The sequence below is a fragment of the Pseudorca crassidens genome, chromosome 3, assembly GCF_039906515.1.
Source record: "Pseudorca crassidens isolate mPseCra1 chromosome 3, mPseCra1.hap1, whole genome shotgun sequence".
Taxonomy (NCBI): domain Eukaryota; kingdom Metazoa; phylum Chordata; class Mammalia; order Artiodactyla; family Delphinidae; genus Pseudorca; species Pseudorca crassidens.
In genome coordinates, this window is record NC_090298.1 from 31,346,979 (window position 1) to 31,368,940 (window position 21,962).

Below are 21,962 nucleotides of genomic sequence, written 5' to 3' on the forward strand. Positions count from 1 at the left end.
AAAGTTTTCTCTTCAATTATGAGAAAGCTGGACTCTGATTACTTTTCAAAACATTTATATGCTAGAAGGAAACCAACTTTATAAACCAGCTCAGCTTACTTGTTATACTGATATTGATCCTCTATCTGCTGATCATTATGAGCTACTTTGCCTAAAAGTAAAACACACTGTCCTAGCTTGGGTTCCTTAAAAGCAGACCCTGAGATAAAGACTCTCACACAGATGATTTAAGCCAAGAAAGTGCACAATATTAAATAAAGTTCCAGGGAGGGTCACTTTGGCTTAGTCCCACAAGGTGATCCTGGAGACCCTGGTCAGAGCACACAGTAACTGGAGTATTTCACTCCAACATCTGTTGGTCCTTGGTGATGGCTAGAGATGGGACCAGGGGAGACATTTCAGGCAGTTCCAGCTATCCTGGGCTTTAGCAACCTGCCGGCAGCCCTCTGACAGAGAGAGGTCGGTGCTGCTGCTGCGAGTGAAAGCACCCTGCAGAAAAATGCTAAAGGGATTTGAGGGCCCCTGGTGGGGAGCACCGCATCCTTTGCTATATGTGTTGTAGCAGAACAGACTTTATTTACTGTGTAACGTCAGTGGTGGATGTTTGCAACATGTATTAATAACCAGACAGTACAGATGGAACATCTCTGAACAAGTAGTTGGATAATATTACAACAGCTAAGAGGGTCATATCAAGGCTGGCCAGCTAAACAGTTTGCATGTAGCCTTCATTTGTATAGAATCTGTGTGTATATGAGCTAATATATGTCAACACATCCTTGGCACTCAGATACGCTTACGGATTATGCCTCTGACACTTCTGTTTTTCATGGAGTAGTTATTTTCTATTATTACTAGGGATCTTTTTATACTTCAGAAAACTTGTTTATAAGCATACCAAAAATTAGCTGAGGAAAGAAGAGTAAACAGAGCTATGGTTTAAAATTTGCCAAACATAATATGTATCATTTTGATAGCAAACTGCTCCAAATAGACGTGTGTACGTTTGTACACAAAGTAAATCATTGAGGTGTCTCCACAAATATTGAAATAATACTGTTTGCTGATTAATGATTGATATTAGCAATATGTAATTCATAGAAAGGTGTCAGAATTACCACTGAAGAAAATGAGACACTGAGAAGGTAACTTTTAGAACCTACTGGATTGCAAGTTATTGCTAGAACCCAAACCAGGAACCTGGCCTTAGAACTTCCAGGTTATTGTTCTAACTTCTAACAACTAATTATCTTGATAACAAGATTTTCATGTCTGAGATTTTAAGTAATACGTGCACACAGTTTTTAAAAAAGCCAGCAATGTAAAGCATAGACAATGGAAATTTGAAAGCCTCCCTTTCACTTTAACCCCCAGTTCCTTTGTTCTACCACTTCGAGATACCCACTGCCGACAGGTTCTTGTATTTCCTGCCAGAGAGAGTCCATGTATAAATGAGCAGACATGTGTGTAGAAACATTTATTGTTTAAAAACAGGTATATAACATGTTTTACAAGCTGGTCTTTGTTTTTGATTGTTGGTTGGTTTTTTGCTTTATGTATTACTTGGGAGATTGGACTAGACCCGTTCATACATATCTAGCTCATGCTGTATACTTTCTTGATATTTTCCATCGTGTGATATATTATGCTTTTCTAAAACAGTACAGTATTGAAGGGCGTTTGCATTGCTTTCAGTCTGTTGTTATTATAAACAATACTGAAATTAATATCTTTGGACTCCTTGACCACATATGCAAAACTTCAAGAAATAGAATTGCCAAATCAAAAGATATTTGCATTTTAAATTTGTATACATAGTGCCCAGATTTCTTCCAAAGAGACTTTTTAACCAACTTATTCAATGTATCAGAGCTTCCTTCCCCTCATCCTTCTATCTTTGTCAGTCTGGTAGGTGAAACCTTGTATTCCATCGTAGTTTACACTTTCATTAAAAATTTTCTAGGCATCTTTTCATATGTTAAAAGCCTCTTTTTCCTGTGAACTTTCTATTTATGTCTTTTGCCCTTTTGTCTATTGGTTGATTGGTTCTCTTACTGATTTTTAAGAGTTCTTTATATTAAGGAGCTTAACCCTTTGTATGTCACGTATTGCAAATATTCCTACTAGTCAGTCATTTTTTAAAAAATAAATGTATTTATTTATTTTTGGCTGCATTGGGTCTTCGTTGCTGAGCACAGGCTTTCTCTAGTTGCAGCGAGCGGGGGCTACTCTTCATTGCAGTGTGCAGGCTTCTCATTGTGGTGGCTTCTCTTGTTGCAGAGCATGGGCTCTAGGTGCACGGGCTTCAGTAGTTGTGGCATGTGGGCTCAGTAGCCATGGCTCACAGGCTCTAGAGTGCAGGCTCAGTAGTTGTGGCGCACGGGCTTAGTTGCTCCGTGGCCTGTCGGATCTTCCCGGACCAGGGCTCGAACCCATGTCCCCTGCACTGGCAGGTGGATTCTTAACCACTGCACCACCAGGGAAGTCCCGTCAGTCATTTTTATTTCTACTGTGTTTATGCCATTTTTCCCCCATGTGAAAAAAATTTATTTTAATGTGGTCAGATTTAGAGGGGTTTGCAGGCATAAAATTATATCATATGCAAATAATTATAAATTCACCTCCTCTTTTCCAATTTTTATACCTGCTATTTCTTTATCTTATCTAATCGTACTGACTGGTACTGCCAGAACAATATTAAATAATAACAGTGATAGTGCACATCCTTTTCTCACTTTGAACTTGAACAGGATTCGGTTAAAACATATGTAATTGCCCTTTCTGTAGAAGAAATAAAAGTCAAATATCGGTAATTTCATATTGTTCAATTTAATGGTGTTTCTCCGTAAAGCATGGCAGCTTTTGAAAACACACACATACAAGATGTTAAAGAAGAATTCATCTCTTTTCATTTTATTTATTCATTCAACAAAGATTTATTGAACACCTACAGTGTGTCAGGTACTAAGTTGTGGTTTGTGGAGCTTATATTCTAGTGGACAGAGAGAGACAATAAGTAAATCTATAAGTGTTAGGTGGTAGCAAGTGCAGTGAAGAAAAATAAAATAGGGATAAGGGGACATAGAGTAATCAGGGAGAAAGAGGGGTGCTATTTTTAGATATGGTGATCAGGATAGAACCTCTGCTAAAGTGATCTTTGACTTGAATGAAATGAGGGAATGAGCTGTGCAGATATCCAAGGGAAGAGCATCCTATACGAAGAAAACACTGTACAAAAATGAGAGGCATGTTCATCTGAAATAGATGCTGAATTTTATTGAATTCCTTTGTTGTGTCTCTGTGTATTTCTGCTTTATTTTTGTTTTGTTTTGTTTTTTGGGGGTTTGTTTTGTTTTGTTTTGTTTTTGGCTGCACCTCGTGGCTTGGCTTGCGGGATCTTAGTTCCCTGACCAAGGGACCAAGGATCGAACCCATGTCCCCTGCAGTGGAAGCTCGGAGTCCTAACCACTGGACTGCCAGGGAATTCCCTCTGTATTTCTACTTTGATCAATGAATATGATTATATTACAAAATTCTAGTATTGAATCATCCTCACTTCTTTGGTATGACCCTCACATGCTTATGGTTTGTTCTTTGTCAGGTGTTAGGCTGCCTTCATAAAAATTTTGTATGCTTTCCTTTTCTGTATGTACTCTCAAACTGTTTTGAATACCATTAAATCTACTTTGTAAAAATTTGATAGAATTTACCCATAAAACTGTCGAAGCCTGGTGCTTTTGTGGAGGGGAGGGTGAGTAGTAATTCCTTAATTTTTCTCTTTCTTTTCCATCCCCTTATGGTAAGTAGACTATCTGGATATTCTGACTCTTCTGAGTCTGCTTGGTAATTAATATCTTCTTGGAAAAAAATTCATCCAGATTTTCAGCCTTCTTTAACTAGAATTAATTGAAGCAGAAATTGGTTTTGTTCATTGGTTTCTGTTACCTGATGACATTTTCCTGCATTGTAGGTGGCTTAGTGATATCTACAATTGAATAATATGCTAGTTTAATAGTAGCTCTGCAAAATGGGTAGAACAGGTATTGTCATATCCTTACCTTACATGTGAGGAGACTGAAACTTAGAGACTTGCAATTCACAGTGATTGCAATTAGAATTAGACTTCATTTCTCTTGATCCCTAATTTAATGAGCTTTTCAGAGGACTGTGATCTCTCTTAATATACACCTTTCTACTGCTGCATTTTGCTCCCATCTCTTTCCTTCCACTCAGTTTTGTCACCTTACATTTACTGCATACTAAGTTCATGGCACTGTCTGTGGCATGTGATTTGTTAGCCAGAATTGCAGTGCAGTTTCTCCTGTGTTCACCTGCTACAGTATACTGTTTACTGCCAAGTGGCAGTGTTTGAAGGGAAGCTAATATTCAAAAGGATCTTTTCATAAAGGTCACTGTAATCGAGAATGTGTGTCTGGTTGTTTTTCTTCCCTGCAGTTGACTTGTGTCAGTGATGAAATGAAGATTTACTGTATATTGCTTTATCACAGGAAAGCACAACTAGGTATTACACAAATCTGCCTGCTTGCACATGACACTCACCTTTATTCTCCAGTGATGAGAACAAAGAGTCTTTTAACACTTTACCTTTATTGTTGAGTATTTAAGTTTCATTCCTGGCACTCACAATGTAACAACCATGAAAGTTTTAAAACACAGCAGGATCACAGAGGACTCTTGTTTAGCTATACATGGGAAGATTCAATTACAGTTTCTTGTCAAAAGATGTTGCTGGAGGGAGGGGAAAGGAGCCGGCTGGGGAGTGGGCAGGGTAAAGATCCAGAATGCTATTAGCTTACACATCAACAGGGATAGTTGTGTGTGGGAACCTGAACCCTGGCCAGTAGCCAGACAGCCTGACAGTTCTGTCAGCCATGGTCACTTTCCTTGCCAGATAAGCTGCCATTATTGCTGATTCAGTCAATTTAATTTTCAGTGTGCATGTCTTGTCTGATACGGGATACGTGGATATGTGTGTATATGCATTAAAATATCATTCCCATCTATAAAGGATACGTTTAAGTCATGTTGAGTTGCTAGGCAATATTTAAAGAGATCACTCTTTGAGTGAGTAAAGATTTATATATTATTTGTGCCAGGAAGAGACATAAACCCACAGAGAAAAATAGTACTTTTTTTTGTGAGTTATGGTTACATGACTGATATCACTGACCACCGTATTCCTATGTAAGGGCCAGTGTTTCTCAAAGTGATTTTGTGGACTGTTTGTGTCAGAGTTGAGGGTAAGAGTGGGAAAGTTAAAAATTCAGATTTCTAGACTTCACCCCAGGCTCATTTAGACTGAGAGATTGGGGCTGGGAATCTGCATCTTAAGAAGTTCTCCAGGTGATTATTTTGCACACTAAAGTCTGGTAATAATAAAAAAAAGTAATTATTTAAAATAAAGTACAAGTGATTAGCCCTTCTGAAAATTCAAATATATGGAATAGATTATTTTGATTATAGAGATTCATACTGAAGATAGTTCATTTACATAGAAGAGTATTTCCCCCAGGGTTTTTAAAAAAACAGCAAGCTGCTATGTTGTATTTAAGATGCAAATTATTTTATCAAATATATGCCACATATAACTTTTGAAAATATGAAGTGAGGAACACCTGATAGCCAAAAGCAAGGTATATGGTAATAATGACACTTTTATATGGTAATGTAAAAACTTTATATATTATTCATTTAATCCTCACAACAGTCCTATGAGGAAAGTGGTATTATTGCTCCAATTTTACGTATGAGGAAATTGAGGCTTATAACTTGACCAAAGCCATACAGATAGCAAGAGGCAGACTTGGGACTTGAACACAGGTGGTCTGGCTTCAAAGTCAAGCTTCTGCTTTTGACTACTACAGTGTACTGCTTCTCATCACAATGCAACTGATAATAGTTATTGGGAAAGTTGAATAATAGTGAAGCCGAAAAGACTATTGTGTGGCATAGTGGAAGAATGCTAGACTAAGAATCGGAAGTCCTGGGGTTTAATTCCTGCTCTGAGACTCACTTACCTTCACTGAGACTATTTCGCCATCTATGAAGTAAGAGAGTAGAGTTACGCTAATGCCCAGCTTTCATATGTGTTTTTGAGTAGAAGTTGTGGCACACCGTTACATGTTTCATAAATGTGAGCTTACAGAGGGCATTTTGACGTTACCTGGGCTGCCTCAGGCCTGTGTGCTCTTCAAAGATCTAATCATTCTAACTTGTTTACCCACGTACTGATAAAGTAGCTAATGGTGATTTTAGAGGGTTCCTTTTGTTTTTCCCTCTTTTTCTTTTTTTCCCCCCAGTTTCCACAGGTTTCATGTATGTCCCTTTCTCCACCCTCACCCAGTCTTTGAACTCTCACACAAGCATAATGAGTTAGTATGTCCTACTTAATGAGTCTGAGATGCTTTTTAGCTATTTTTAGCTATTTTCCAAAATATTATGTGTTCACTTCCTGAAGAAGATAGAACATTCTTTATCTAGAAATATCTTGTTGCCTCTCATCTTCTTATGCATCCCTAATATTTTTTATGTATAACTGAATCACTTTGCTGTACGCCTGAAACTAACACAACATTGTTAATCAACTATGCTCCAATATAAAATAAAAATTAAAAATAAGTAAATAAATAAACAAATAAAAATTATCTTTGATTAGCTCTTCACCAGAAAGAAGGGACCATTTCAAGTGGAATCTTTTGGTCAAGCCTTTATTTAATCTTAATAATTCTGCAATTGTGACGACTGGGTCAGAGTTCATCTGGGCCGTATTCATTCTAACAGGGTTAACAAGTGTGTCAGATTGTCAAGTCATGGCTATAATTGACTTTGGCTTTGAGGTTTTCCTTCATAATAAACAATGGGCTCTGAGCCAAAAAAGCCTGTGGTTGATAGTCACATACTGATGATTAAGTAAGTATTACAAGTGATTTCCCCTCGTACTCATTCTGTTACCCTGGAGCTCACTTTATGCTTTTTGAATGAATCATATCAGGAGAATATCCATAACTAAAAAGAATTTGACCTGTGGACTTCCCATTGCAGCCAAAGACATTTTGAGACTTCTCTCTGGCCTGAGCATTCAAGGAGTGTAGAAAGCCTAGGTTAGAGCTTAGTCAGAAGAGAAAGGACAGCCTTTGAATCTTTGAAAGGACACTTTGAATCTCTTACACAAACATTGTATCCAAAAAATGCTGTTCGAAAAGATTACAGAGGGAATTTTTATTCATTACTGACTGTTCTATGCAAAATTCCTCTGGATGGAAACGTTGAAGGTGGGACTCCGTTTCTGTTGGGCTTCTGTCACTTTTCTGTAACACACAGTTGCTGGAAAAGACTCCCTTTGTACAAATAACTTTGAGAATTCAGTTTAAAAAATGTTCCAAGGGGGAAATTAATCAGCACAAAGTATCAGCTATTCAGAATGTATAGATTTGAGAAAGACATTTGCTTAAGCTTTTATATGTACTTCATGAAATATTAACTATTAGCAAATGCAGAGTTTACTGAAGCTAAAACAAAAAACCCATCAGCCCTCCTCTGATTAGTTTATTTAATGGTTAGCAGTAAATAACTATGTTGCTATCTAATCTGCTCTCCTTTTCTTGGTAACTCTAGTAAACAAGATGACATATATAGTCAAGTGAAAAATGTTTACTATTTGCCAAGTGAGTTAATCAAACTGGAAAATACAAGTTTCACATCAGCCTTCTGTAAGTTTAAGTTTTCAGTTAACACTTAGAAAAATGGGTAAATGTAGACAGTAAATCAATGAAATAAATAGTCTGGATAAAGCTGATTTCAATAAGGTGGATACTTTAATGGTTCTCAGCGAGGCTTACCTTATCCCCATTAACCTGTTGAGCACACACAGTGCTTTGGCTTAATGGAATGTTCCCCTTACCTTCTTTTTCTTCAGGTCAGTCCCTTTGTAGGCTTTCGTTTTGGGCAACTGAAGTAAGTCTGCCATGAGGTTGTACATTTGAGTTGACAACTTCCTGTCTCTTGAGAAAGGAGGTAATAGAATTACGCAGGAACTGCTTAAATAGGAGGAGACAGGGAATGGCTGGTAATGGAAATGCTTTCTTGAAGCAGTAGAATATATTTTTTGCACATTATTTATTTAGATGTGTATTTCTTGAGTTACTGCCATGTCTTCAGTGCCCATTTGGTTTGGTTTGTTCTACTTTTCCTCATGGAAGCACCCAAAAGAGTCTATGTTAAGATCAGTGTATAAATTCCATTTCTTCAAGCAGCCCAGAAAGGAATACATTTTATGTCGCCAGTGACAAGGTTAGAAGGGGCTTAGAGGGTTTTGTTGTTTATTTGTTGGTTTTCTATTGGTTTTAAAAGTAGGAATTTCTGGACCAGCTTTTAAGTGCTCTCAAAACATTTTATCTTTTTGTATGTGTCATTTTGCTCTTGCTTGACATTGTTGATTTATTTTTATAGTAGTTTTCTATGTCAAGGGCAAATTAGGCCATCCCCAAGGAAGAAATCTCCTGGTTCTGTTCCTAACTCTGCTGGAAGTTGCCTAATCATCTCTGTTCTTCATTGTCTTGAAAAGTGGTGACTAAAGAAGTCTGTTTTAAATGCCCTAAATAATCCTGAACTGATTTTATTTTTTATTTTTTTGGTCTTCCTCATATATGGATTTCCAAAAAATCTCAAAAGAAAAACTGCTGGAAATAAATTTAAAGATAAAAATTGCTGACAAGAAAGAATAGCTACAAATTTTAAAGCTGTAATTCTCTCACTTTGCTTCTATAAAACACTGGCATTCCCTAGACTAGACAGAGATATTCATTGTGCTAAAGTCAGATAATACTTTTTTGAAGAACCTGGTCTTTATTCAGCAGACAACATACAGCTGTTATGGAAGGTGCTGAACTATGCTGTAAGAATGTTGGTTTTGGGGGCAGGATGGATTGGAATGAGGGAAACTTCCTTCCGTGGGCCACGTCTCCCTTCACCTCCCCATGCCATACTCCTGAGAATGAAAGACTGCTCCTTAAAGGGTGGCCCTGTGAGACTGAAACCTCAGGCTTCATTCCGTCACCAAGCCTTTAGTAGCATCATACAGGGCCAGCTTCTCTAGATGTGAAAAATATTTTCCTGCAGTTGGAGGAAGCTCATCATGTGTAAAAGTTTATGTTAAGAAGACAGATTCTTACTCCACAGTCTGGTCTCAGCGCCCTGCTTTCAGAGCCTTTCTTTTCCAAGCAAGGGGAGGGATGGAACTGCCAGCAGACGCTACTCACAGTGTGCTCCACCAGCCAGTGCTGACAAGATAAGCTTAGAAAATTTTATAGCAATTTGATATATTTATCGAATCTAATAAAAATTTTGGATCTGTATTTTGTAGTCTTTTAATTTTTCTAGAAATATTTATCTGCAAGTGGTGGGAAATTAGAAAACGAAGTCTGGCCTTGCACCACAGATGGTTTGAGAAGCAGTGCTTTAGGCATGGCCCCAAGTTGGAGGCTAAGGCCCTTTCCAAGGTGCCCCCTTTTTTGTCCCAGGAAGGGGGTTCATTCTTCCTTATTCCCAAGTTCAGGAGCCTACTCTTGTCTTTTTAATTTTGGTAAAATACACATAACATAAAATTTACCATCTTAACCATTATTAAGTGTACATTTCGGTGGTGGTAAATACATTCACGTTGTTGTGCAATCTCCAGAACTCTTTTCATCTTGCAAAACTGAAATTCTGTACCCACTAAATAACCACTCTTCACTTTAATCTGTTGATTTCGTCTTTTGATGTACAGTTTTTAATTTTGATGCAGTCCAGTTTACCTATTTTTGTTGTTGCCTGTGCTTTTGGTGTCATGTCAAAAAAATCATGGCCAAATCCAGTGTCATAAAACTTTCCTCTATGTTTTCTTCTGAGAGTTTTATAGTTTTTTCTCTTAGGTTTGGGTCTTCGATCCATGCTGATTTAATTTTTGTATATAGTGTAAGGTAAGGGTCCAGTTTCATCGCATATGGATATACAATTTCCCCAACATTATTTGTTGAAAGGAGCCTAGTTCTTACACTCAGTTATTATCTACCTGGGCAGCGAAATGAAAGGAAAAGTGGTATGCAAGCATTGCTGGGAAAATTTGGACACTGATTTATGCCTTGATTTTGGCAGTTTGGGGAAGGGGAGCATGGCTGTTGAATGCTAAGTGGAACATGAAAGCTAAGTGTCATGATTTGATGTTGTGTATACATAATGTGGCTATTTTGCTGACAACATTGTTATTAGTTCAAAAGTGGAATTTAAAATAAATTCATGTAGTTTCACAAAGGAGACCATTCAACCTTCCAAACAAGTTGCTATCCCTTAAGTTAAAATACCTGGAGAGGAAAAGAAAACTGTCGTGGTCTGGTAATTGAAAGTGACAGTCGAAGTGACCCTGGTATGAACATTTTCTCAGTGAATTTTGCTGAGTTCGGTGCTCAGGGCGAGGGAGGTTACCTCCTTTGAAAACCTAATCTCTTTCTTTTCCTTTTGCCTTGGCTTCTAGGAAATTTAGCGCTAAGTTTTATGCTCAGTTACATACCTTTTTGTTCTTTTGTTCTTGACCTTTGACTCATTTTTTTGTTTTGACTTTCTTTATAAGTTAGTTACAATGAAGTACAAAATGCACCCATTTCAAGTCTTGACAAATGTATACACCTGTGTAATCACCACTTCAATCAAGATTATAGAATGTCTCCGTTCCCCCAAAATGTTCTCCCATGCCTCTTTGCCGTCATTACTCCCTTTCTGTCCCTTGTTAAATAGTTCCATTGATTCTGTGCCCTTCAATGAGAGCCACCAACCTACTAAAAATACTTCTGGAAGTAGGTGGATTATTTTAAAAAGTGACTACATAAATGAAATAGCCTTTTCAAGCTCTAGGTTTTCTTCCCGTGACCTGTCATTCAGTTTCCTTTTTTATATCCAAAAAAAGCAGCACTGCAACTTCTTAAGTACTTAAGTCTCATTGCAGCTAACATTGATGAGCTATGAAGCATTGCCAGGTATCTTTAGAAGATCATGTTATTTTTATTCCCTTAGAAATTAAGTAGCTAATTCTAAGGACTGTTTTTTTTAAACTTCCAACACATTTTATTACAAAATAGGTAGAAGAACATTATCTCAGAATAAAGGACAGTCATTTAACTTAAACACATTTTAACTCACGGTAAAATTCACAGTATTGCCTTTGGGGTTTTTGTTTTTGCAATTTTTGGAATGTATGGTTACAAACATCCTTATTACACACAGCACCGTGGATGATGCTGAACGGAAGAAACCAGGCACAGAATAGTGAACACTCTAGGCATCATACAGAGACAGGACAAACACAGGTGGGGCTGATCTATGTGGCCAGAAGTCAGGATATGGTTACGCTGGGTCTGGGGTTAGTTACTGGAAGGGAGTATGAGGGGCTTCGGAGGTGCTCTTCATACTCTGTTTCTTCATCTGGGTGTTGGTTTCATGACATGTCCAGTTTGTGAAGATCCAGAAAACAGTACATTTATGACCTATGCACTTTTCTATTTGTATTATACTTGAATTAATGTTAAAACACACACTTCATCATTGTCTACCCTGGGGCTTTAGTCCTTTGGGACCCACTAATCAGGTTCAACCTCCACATTTGGTAGAGGAGGAAACTAAACCCCTGAGAGGGGAAACACCTGTTCTAGGTGACAGAGCAAGTCAGTGGCCAAACTGGGAATGAATCCCCCACCTGAGGCTTAGCTCAAGGACTACTTACAGCTTCAGGCTTCCAAAGGATTTTTTAAACCAGACAAATTTGTTCCTGTACAGGTTTGTCTATACCCAAGGGCTCGACATCTTTGCCAGAAGACGAAATATGTCATGAGCACCAGTTGCCTTGTTGTAGCATCTTAGAAAGCCAGTGGCCTGCTTTCTAGTAATTCAGCAACTCATGACCTATGAAAATCTGCAGCTGGTTTTGGAAATGTTAGGGCTATGACTTGTTTATAGATGTCATAACAGTGTCTTGAAGTGACAACAAGAAATATAACCAACTGGATTGTGTATGGGGACAGCTTGGGCTCTCTAGGCAGGTAACTGGAGAGACAGGAATTGTGACTGACTTATGCATGAGGAATTCTAGTACATGCTTGCATCAGAACAACATCAGCGTGGAATGTGGATGGTTTATACTTCTTCCCCAGGATAATAAAGGAAGAGCAAGAAGTAATGTAAGGGTTTTTTTATTTTCCTTCCAGTTTTATTGAGATATAATTGACATACAGCACTGTATAAGTTTAAGGTGTACAGCATAATTATTTGACTTACATGGATCATGAAATGATGACCACAATAAGTTTAATTAATGAACATCCATCATCTCATACAGACACAAAATTAAACAAAGTTTTTTCCCTTGTGATGAAAACACTTAGGATTTACTCTTAACAACTTTCATATATAGCATAAAGCAGGGTTAATTATATTTATCATGTCGTACATTACCTCCCTAGTACTTATTTGTCTCCTAACTGGTAGTTGTTACCTTTTGACTGCCTTCCTCCAATTCCCCCTCCCTCAATCCCCGCCGCTGATAACCACAAATCTGATCTCTTTTTCTATGAAATTGTTTGTTTGTTTGTTTTGAAATACAGTTGACCTAAAACACTATGTTCCTGGTACGCAACATAGAGATTTGATATTTCTATACATTTCACAGTGAGCATCATGATAAGTCTAGTTACTATCTATCATCATACAAAGATATTACGTAATTATCAACCCTATTCCCCACTCCATACATTTCACACCAGTGTCTCATTTATTTTATAACTGTAAGTTTGTACCTCTTTATCTCCCTCACCTATTTCTCTCCTCCCTATACCTCCCCTCCGGCAACCACCTGTTTAGTAATATAAGGTTTTAACCCTGTTTCACTTGCCAAATAAAAGGAATTATTGACATTATTTTTACCATTCTGCAATTACCTTACTATTATGAATTGAACTCTAAATGATGATGTAAGCTAAAGTATTTCATCTTCAGATATCATGCTTTAATGTTTCCTCATAATGCAGTAGAGCTGCTTTTAAAAGGAAATCAGCAGTAGCATGACTGAAAGGGGCATAAATTATGACCATTTGATATTTTCTTGCAATTACTTTCTGTGTGAACGATGTAAAAAGGAGTGTCACTGAACCAGGTATGTTTACAAAACACAGCAGGTCCTAATGCAAAGATTGCTTGATGTACCGTGTGCCAGTATTACAGCAGTGATACGCAGTGATATGTCCTAAAATGCTTGTCATTTCCGTGCACTGATCTGGGTGTTTGGTGGAAGGAATGTTCATTTGTTTTGTTTTTTATTTTTGCTGCCAGGCTCAAATTACTATATATGTTATCTATTATTTTAAACTCATTAAATAAGAAAACTGTTGACTCAGATTCTCCTGTTTGTGTGCACCATAATCACGTGTACTTGGACTGCTGTACTTAAGTCTAGGAACAGCCCAGGGAGTTATAAATAAAGACTGTGTAGATTCTTGCTTGGTGACTATAGTTTGGCTCCCCCGAGCAGTACTGGTTAAACTGAGGGTGGTTAATGGATGTATGAGTTTCCACTGACTTTGATAACATTTTCATTTTATTGAAGGAAAGGACAACATACATAGTCTGCCACAGAAGGGAGAACCTTTAAAAGAATCTGAACATAATTAAATTTCCATTATCCTTTTCTTTGCCAGAAGTTTAATGCTTATCTACTAATTGAGATATAATTGATTCCCCAAATGTGCTTCCACTTGTTGAAAGTAGCAAAGTCTAATGCACACTTGCTGAGTAAATTTTTCCTCTCCTCTTTAACTTTCTTTTAGGACTCAGCCCAAAACCATGTTTGCCCAAGTTGAATCTGATGATGAGGAAGCAAAGAATGAGCCGGAATGGAAAAAACGTAAAATTTGAGGAATCTCATGTGAGAGCTGTTTGCATGAGGGGGAGGGATATTGAACAGGTTTGGGTTTTTTTTTTTAATGAAATAAAAAGACATTTTTATGATCAGGTTTTTGTCCTTTGTATTATTGAACCATTCAAAAGATTGGTAGCTACTCTTCAGTAAAATTGTGCTTACATTTTCTTACCTACAACTATTAAACCGTATTATAAGTAAATAAGAAACCGATTCTTAGCTTATTACCAAGTACTTTAGGTATTTGGAAACTTTATTCAACAGTGATCGGTCTTGACCAGATTGTTATAACCTTGGGGGAGGGGAAGGTACATTGAGATGTACGTCTGTCTTGAGCAATTCTAGGAGCACAATATGGAAATGGACATCAAAACGTTTAATATCTCTGTATAATTTCACACCAGTTGTTTACATGACTAAATAATTAGGCTGAGTTCAAACTAAAAGTATTGCCATACTAGGAAAGAATGTGTATCTGATTATCTTTCAACATCAGAAAGCAGTGATTAGGACTTAGGAAGCAGGCTTTGAAGTCAGACCGATGTGGGTTCAAATCCAGGCTCTGCTCTTTACTGTGTGGGTCACCTTGGGAGAGTTATTAAGCGTCTCTCTTCTAGACTCAGGTGATAATAGTGTAACCTTGATAGGTTTGTCAAAAGGATAAGACATCCTTGTAAAGCGTTTAGTATAGCACCTGACACGCAGTAAATATACACTAAATATTTGCTCTTTTAAAATAGAGCTAATGATATTGACTTTGCCTGATTTTTATCAGTATTAATTTTTAAAAGTATAGAAATGCTTTGTAAATGTAAAAGCTGTATAAGTAGAAGACATTAAAAATCATTCTGAATGGTCTTTGTGCTTTTGACTAGAAAACTAAAACAAAAGTTGGCAGTTTGTCCAAAGTAATAATGAGTCAATAGAATAAAATCCTATTTCATTCTCAAGCATGAAAAGGGCCACTTGTGTTGTGAGTAACAGTAGGAAAATCATCTTCGTGCTAAATTTGCCTTTTTCTCCCCTGACTTCACATCGACCTGGGGTAGTTTTTGCGTGTCAAATCATCTCCGCTAGACAGCTCAGGTTTTTTAATACTCTTGCCTTCTGCCCTCCTGCTCTCATCTGTCCCAGTGAATTAAATAGGTATGAAAGTGAATGTTGGCCCAAAATGTGTATCAGAAAGCTCCTGGTTCTACAAGCCTCACATACTACACTCCCTGACACCCTTCCCCCGAAATCTTTTTTAACAACCCCTTGAACTCACACAGATTTTTTTGCATCTACAGTTCTGAGGTGGCATTGGGCATTCTTCATAGATAAATCCTAAAAACCTTCATTCTTGTAAGCTATTTTCTGTCCTTTTCTTCTCCCATCCCCATCTTCATCCCATTCCCCTTCCCTTGTCACCTAGCTTAATAGGTAAGAAGAGGAAGAACTAACGTTTGCTGAGTGCCTACTATCTGATGACTACTCTTTTAAGCTCTTTACCTGCATTAGCTCATTTAATCCTCACAAAAAAACTCATGAATAGGTAAAATTGCTAAACCCACTTTATAGACGAGACAGAAGAAGTCCAGGATATCAAGTAATCTGTCCGAGATTACATTTATGGAATACAGTATGAAGATACCCAAGACCCCTAGACATCAGTAGTTAAAAAGGTACTGCCCCAAATTTCCTATTCTTGTTGAAATACACTTCATCCAAAATCAATTACAGACTAATATTTTGTTCCAGCTGCTCAGGATTTGTAAATTGATTGCTTCTTGGATAAAATTAAAGCATTTCATGTTTTTTCCCGTCTTAACATAAACATTGCACCATATGGAAGTATTCGTCGTGCACAGCCCAGAGTTGCAGTGGAGGGCTGGAGGGAGGAACAAAAACTTGATCAGAGTGGTCTTGGCAGAGTCTGCTATGAGGTAAGCGAAGGGAAAGGCACATTTAGCACGAAGATGGTTTTTCTCATTGTTACCCACAGCACAAGTGGCCCTTTTCATGCTTGAGATTATCTATCTCACTCGGGAGAGTTTTGTAAAAAAAATGATTTTTTTCCACACGAGATTATCAAAATACACATAAGAATTTCCAGTCTCGATTTTGGTGACCAAGGACCTGAGAGCTGGGACTGGACAAAGAGTGGGTGCTCACTTCATCTGTTGTTTCAGTGCCAGGATGTTGACCCCCCACCCCCCACCCAGGCCTCAATTCTCTGACCCCATATAACCTTGTATTCCTGGTCCCGGTCAACTCCATTTCTGTTTGCTCGAATAAGGAACTCGAAGGTCATAATAATGACCCCTCCCTCACCCCCACTCCCACCTCATTTAATCACTTGCCAGTTTCTATCCGTGCTGTCTTCTGAATCTCTGGTATTTGACCTCCATGTCTTTCCCTACTGCCCCGACTAGAACTGAGACCCCCTTTTATCCCTCACCAGGACCTCAGGAGCCTCACTTCCAACTCATCTCTCTGTTTTGCATTTGGTCCTCATCTAATCCATCTATTTTTTTTTTTTTAACTCTGCCCATCAGAATTAGCTTTCTAAAACCAAACGCCCTCGTTTCGTTCCTCTGCTTAGAGCCTTCCAGAGGCTCCATGTTCTATCTCTAACCCATTTGTGCGGCCCTGAGGGCATCGACATCCAGGATTCGGACATCCAGGATTTGGACATTCAGGATTCGGCCTCTCGTGGTCTTTCTTCCTTTAACTCCGGCTGATCATACACATGCTTCTGAGATCCACCGGCACTGACCCCGGAGGTACCATGCTCTTTGGCACCTGAATGCCTTTGCACATGTCCCTTTGTTGTCTGCCTGTTTGTTTTTGAACATGGGAACCACTTCACCTTCTCTGACCAGTCTTCCATTACCCATCCAGGCCTACAATTATTTGCTCCCTCCTCTGCCCCCATAGTTGCTTATGTATCTCTCCACTACAGCCTTCTTTTATGTTGCATCGTAAATGTGTACGTGTGTGTGGCTCGTGGGCCTGAGTGTGTCTGTTTCCCGCACTGGGAAGTAGATTGTAAGAACTAAAATACATTGGGTTCTGTGAATATTTAATGAGTTTGTTTTGAAAAATGAGAGGAGCCATATTTTATTCACATTGGTATTTCTTGATCCTAGCCCTGTGAAAGGGCTTAAAAAGGTGCTCATTAAATATTTAGCAGAGGGAAAGGAGAGAAAAGGATGGGGAGAGAATGAGGTGTGAGAAGTGCTTCTGCCTTGCAGATGGGAAGGAGTAATTTTTTTTTAACATCTTTATTGGAGTATAATTGCTTTACAGTATTGTGTTAGTTTCTGCTGTATAACAAAGTGAATCAGCTATACATATACATATATCCCCATATCTCTTCTCTCTTGAGTCTCTCTCCCTTGCACCCTCCCTACCCCACCCCTCTAGGTGGTCACAAAGCACTGAGCTGATCTCCCTGTGCTATGCGGCTACTTCCCACTAGCTATCTATTTCACATTTGGTAGTATATATAATTCCATGCCACTCTCTCACTTTGTCCCAGCTTCCCCCTCCTCCCCGTGTCCTCAAGTTCATTCTCTACATCTGTGTCTTTATTCCTGTCCTGCCCCTAGGTTCTTCAGAACCTTTTTTTTATAGATTCCATATATATGTGTTAGCATACGGTACTTGTTTTTCTCTTTCTGACTCACTTCACTCTGTATGACAGACTCTAGGTCCATCCACCTCACTACAATAACTCAATTTCATTTCTTTTTATGGCTGAGTAATATTCCATTGTATACATGCACCACATCTTCTTTATCCATTCATCTGTCGATGGACACTTAGGTTGTTTCCATCTCAGGGCTGTTGTAAATAGTGCAGCAATGAATATTGTGGTCCATGACTCTTTTTGAATCATGGTTTTCTCAGGGTATATGCTCAGTAGTGGGATTGCTGGGTCGTATAGTAGTTCTATTTTTAGTTTTTTAAGGAACCTCCATATTGTTCTCCATATTAATACCGAAGCTTGGTCCATATCCCAGCTGGCTGCTTTACCTTTCTGTGTTGGGATTTACACAGGTAACTGGGTTGTACACAGGTAACTGAGTTGTTCACAGGTAACTGTTGTTGGCTCGAGGAAGAAGCAGGATTGTAAACAGCTGTCAATGCTGTTACAGGGTTGGCCCAACAAGACATAAGCCACCATGACGCTTGTCCTGAGTCACCAAAGATCTGAGATACCATAGCATGGGGTTCTTAACCTGGACAGGGTGTCAGCGAACCCCTTCAAAAAACATAGCATGTGTTGCCTTTGCTCATGTACATCTTTCTGTAGAAAGGATCTCTAGCATTAGTTAAGACTCTGGGATATTAGGTGTTGCTAGCAGCTCTTTCATCTCCCAAGAGGACTGTGTAGAATTGGGCCATTCTGACTTGAAAACCAGAACATAACTCTCATACACATTCACAAACACACAAAATACCAGACAAAACAAACTAAACTAAAAACTCTAACACATTGTTCTTAATCTTAGGCAGTTAATCTTATTGCTTTGTAGACCTTACCTTTATTCTTTGAAAGATTATCAGCCTTCTGTCCCACTAAGAACTGAAGAGTTCAGCTTCATGATGACATGAAGGCAGCATCCAAAGGTGAGCATTTCTTTATGTGATCTAAGAGCATATATTATGAGACTTGGGCCAATTTGGGAAAGATTTTAAGAATCAATATGACTATATCAGGCAACTGTGAGCCCTTCTGTGTTTGATAACCCAAGACTCGGATATGGTAGGAGGAAGGGAGGGCAACTGCTTAGATGTATAAATACAGCCTGGGTCAGAAGTCCTTTAGAGGTGATGTTTCATCCATTTATCAGCCTTCTTGTGTGGGAGGAGATCAGGAAATGGAGGGTTGTTAATAGACACTTTTGAAAAGTATCCATCTGGAATGGGGGATACCACAAGCCACCATGACCAGCGCTCTAATTTTTACTTGATACCCTCACCAAAGAATTGAGAGAAGACCAGGCCAGGAGCAAAGTGCCTAAAGATGAGATCGTGTGTGTGTGTGTGTGTGTGTGTGTGTGTGTGTGTGTTTAGAGGTCTATAGGTAGAGAAGGGGCTTTGAGGACAAAGAGAAGTTTGCTATTCTAAGTAGTTTTCTGAATTATCAGAGAGTTTATATTAGGAGTCAAAATTGATTTGTAATGGTGATAAAAGATGGCCACAAGTTCTTTGACATTTCTCCCGTCAAGAAGATCCCCTCCCCTTAAATCTGAGCAGGCTGTGTGATGACATGGCCAATAGAACATGGCAGAATTGGTGCTGTTGCTAGCTACCAGGACCAGGCATTAAGAAACTTGCAGTTTCTACTTCTTTTCTCTTGGAGCACTTGTTTTTTTTTTTTTTTTAATAAATTTATTTATTTATTTTTGGCTGTGTTGGGTCTTCGTTGCTGCACGCGGGCTTTCTCTAGCTGCGGTGAGCGGGGGCTACTCTTTGTTGCGGTGCACGGGCTTCTCGTTGCGGTGGCTTCTCATGTTTTGGAGCACGGGCTCTAGGCGCGCGGGCTTCAGTAGTTGTGGCACGTGGGCCCAGTAGTTGTGGCTTGCGGGCTCTAGAGCGCAGGCTCAGTAGCTGTGGCACACGGGCTTAGTTGCTCCGCAGCATGTGGGTTCTTCCCGGGCCAGGGCTCGAACCTGTGTCCCTTGCATTGGCAGGCAGATTCTTAACCACTGCGCCACCAGGGAAGCCCTGGAGCACTTGTTCTTGAAAGCTGGCTGCTATGCTGTTAGGAAGCCCGAGTAGTCTCATGGAGAGGCCCATGTGGAGAACTGAGGCCCCTGGCCAAGAACCCCAACTGAGCTGCCAGCTGGCAGCCAGCACCAGCATGTTATTGCGCTATCTTAAAAAGCAGATCCTTCAGTCCCAGTTGAATCACATCTGCTATGTTGCATGAAGCAGAGATAAACCAGCCTCTACTGAGCCTGGCCCAAAATGCAGATGGATGAGAAAAATGAATGATTATTATCATTTTAAGCAATAAGTTGTGGGTTGGTTTGCTTAGCAGAAATATATAACTGGAACAACATAAAAGAGAAAAATTCAACCATTCAAATACAAATATTTTGATGAATTACTTTCCAGTTTTTTTCTTTTATGTACAATTTTGAGACTTATTTTCTCTTTTTCTTAAAACATAAATTTAATATTTATTAAATAGGGTATTTTTTTACTTTTTATATAAACATGTAAATTTTCTACATTATTACAAACCTCATGTATAATTTTAGAGGCTACTTAGTAGTCCATTATATATATGTATATATATATGTATATATCTGCTATACTTAATCATTCTCCTGTTATTGGAAATACAGGTCGTTTACAGATTTGCTATTATGAGCAGTGCTGCTTTGTCTTAAGATCTATGCCTAGAGTTTCTTTATGTACACAGGATTTTTTTTCTTAAAATTGGTTACCAAAATGGAATTATGGGGGTCAAAAGAATGACTCATTTTTGCTATGAGAATGACTCACTGTAATCTTGGTAGTTACCTTATCAGTGGATGCCCAGTTGGAGAGGCCAAAGATAATTCTCAGAAATATTCCTAGTTACTGGGTTGAATAGTGTCCCCCGCAAAATTCATGCACACCCAGAACCTCAGAATGTGGCCTTATTTGGAAATGGGGTCTTTGTAGATGCAATTAGTTAAAATTAAGATGAAGTCATAGTAGATTAGGGTGGGCCCTAAATCCAAAGGCTGGTGTCCTCATAAGAAGGTCATGGGAAGACGCAGAGAGACACACACACAGAGGAGAAAAGACCATGTGAAGATGGAGGCGGATATCGAAGTGATGTGGACAAGTCAAGGAACTCCGAGGCTCACTGGCAACCAAGAGGCTAAGAAGGGGTAAGGAAGGATCCTTCCCCAGAGCCTGCAGAGGGAGCATGGCCCAGCTGACACCTTGGCTTCAGACTTCTAGCCTCCAGAACTGTGAGAGACTAAATTTCTGTTGTTTTAAGAAACCCAGTTTGTGGTAATTCGCTAAGACAGCCATAGGAAATGAATGCACCTAGCAATTAGATGTGAGGTACACTTGGTTCCAGGTGGGCACTTTTCAAGTCTGCATTTCACAATTCATTAAGGGCCCAGGAAGAGAAAAAAGTTCACAAGTAGAATTTCAAGGTCTAACATCAAGTTTAGAGTCTTGTTTTCCTCCCTCTCACCGTACCCCTAGCCCCTGCAAGGCCCCAACTGTCAGTATGGACTTGACTTATGATGGTGGTGGTTTTAAGCCACTAAGTTTGGGGGTAATTTGTTACACAGCAATAGACAACTAATACAATTTCTAATGCAGCTAATTCAGCTTACATTTTGAGTATCTAGGGTGGGTTCATTAAGAATTTGTCTTAGGGGCTTCCCTGGTGGCGCAGTGGTTGGGGGTCCGCCTGCCGATGCAGGGGCGCGTGCCCCCGTCCGGGAAGATCCCACATGCTGCGGAGCGGCTGGGCCCGTGAGCCATGGCCGCTGAGTCTGCGCGTCCGGAGCCTGTGCTCCGCAATGGGAGAGGCCACAAGAGTGAGAGGCCCACGTACCGCAAAAAAAAAAAAAAAAAAAAAAAAAAGAATTTGTCTTAAAGCAGTGAGGTCTTGGCTCTTCTTGATGCAATGGGGGTGAGAGGACAGATTTTATTCTCTAGAATGGGAAGATTGTCAGGAACCACTTGGGACAAGCCCAGAGACTTTAGCTAAAGGGAATAATGATAATATTCTTTCGTTCAGTTCCCTTGAGTTAGTAGAGTGGCTGTTCCTTCCTCATTTTTGCCTCAGTCAACTTCGCTGGCAGGGTTTTCCTGAGCTGCTGTGGCTTCAGCACTTGGATCCTCGGGACAGACAGAGGCCCAGCATTGTAGCCTCCTAATCTACAGTACCCGTGAGGCTGTAAGCCTATGAGTAAGTCTGTCTCACAGCCTTTTTATTCTGAGACACCAACGGCTGAATAAGGGATGTTGGTTTTGCTGTTTACAAGTCACC

The 21,962-nt window shown here is 39.2% G+C and overlaps 1 protein-coding gene across 2 annotated transcripts in view; it reads left to right on the forward strand.

Moving 5' to 3' along the window:
• WDR70 (WD repeat domain 70) overlaps positions 1–14,052 on the forward strand; it is a 313,153-nt gene extending 299,101 nt beyond the window's left edge. For both annotated transcript variants that reach the window (XM_067730546.1, XM_067730545.1), the window contains exon 18: positions 13,869–14,052. In XM_067730546.1, coding sequence (XP_067586647.1) covers positions 13,869–13,956 — 88 coding nt within the window. In that variant the 3' untranslated portion in view covers positions 13,957–14,052. The remainder of the gene's footprint in view (positions 1–13,868) is intronic.
• Positions 14,053–21,962: the final 7,910 nt, after the last annotated feature.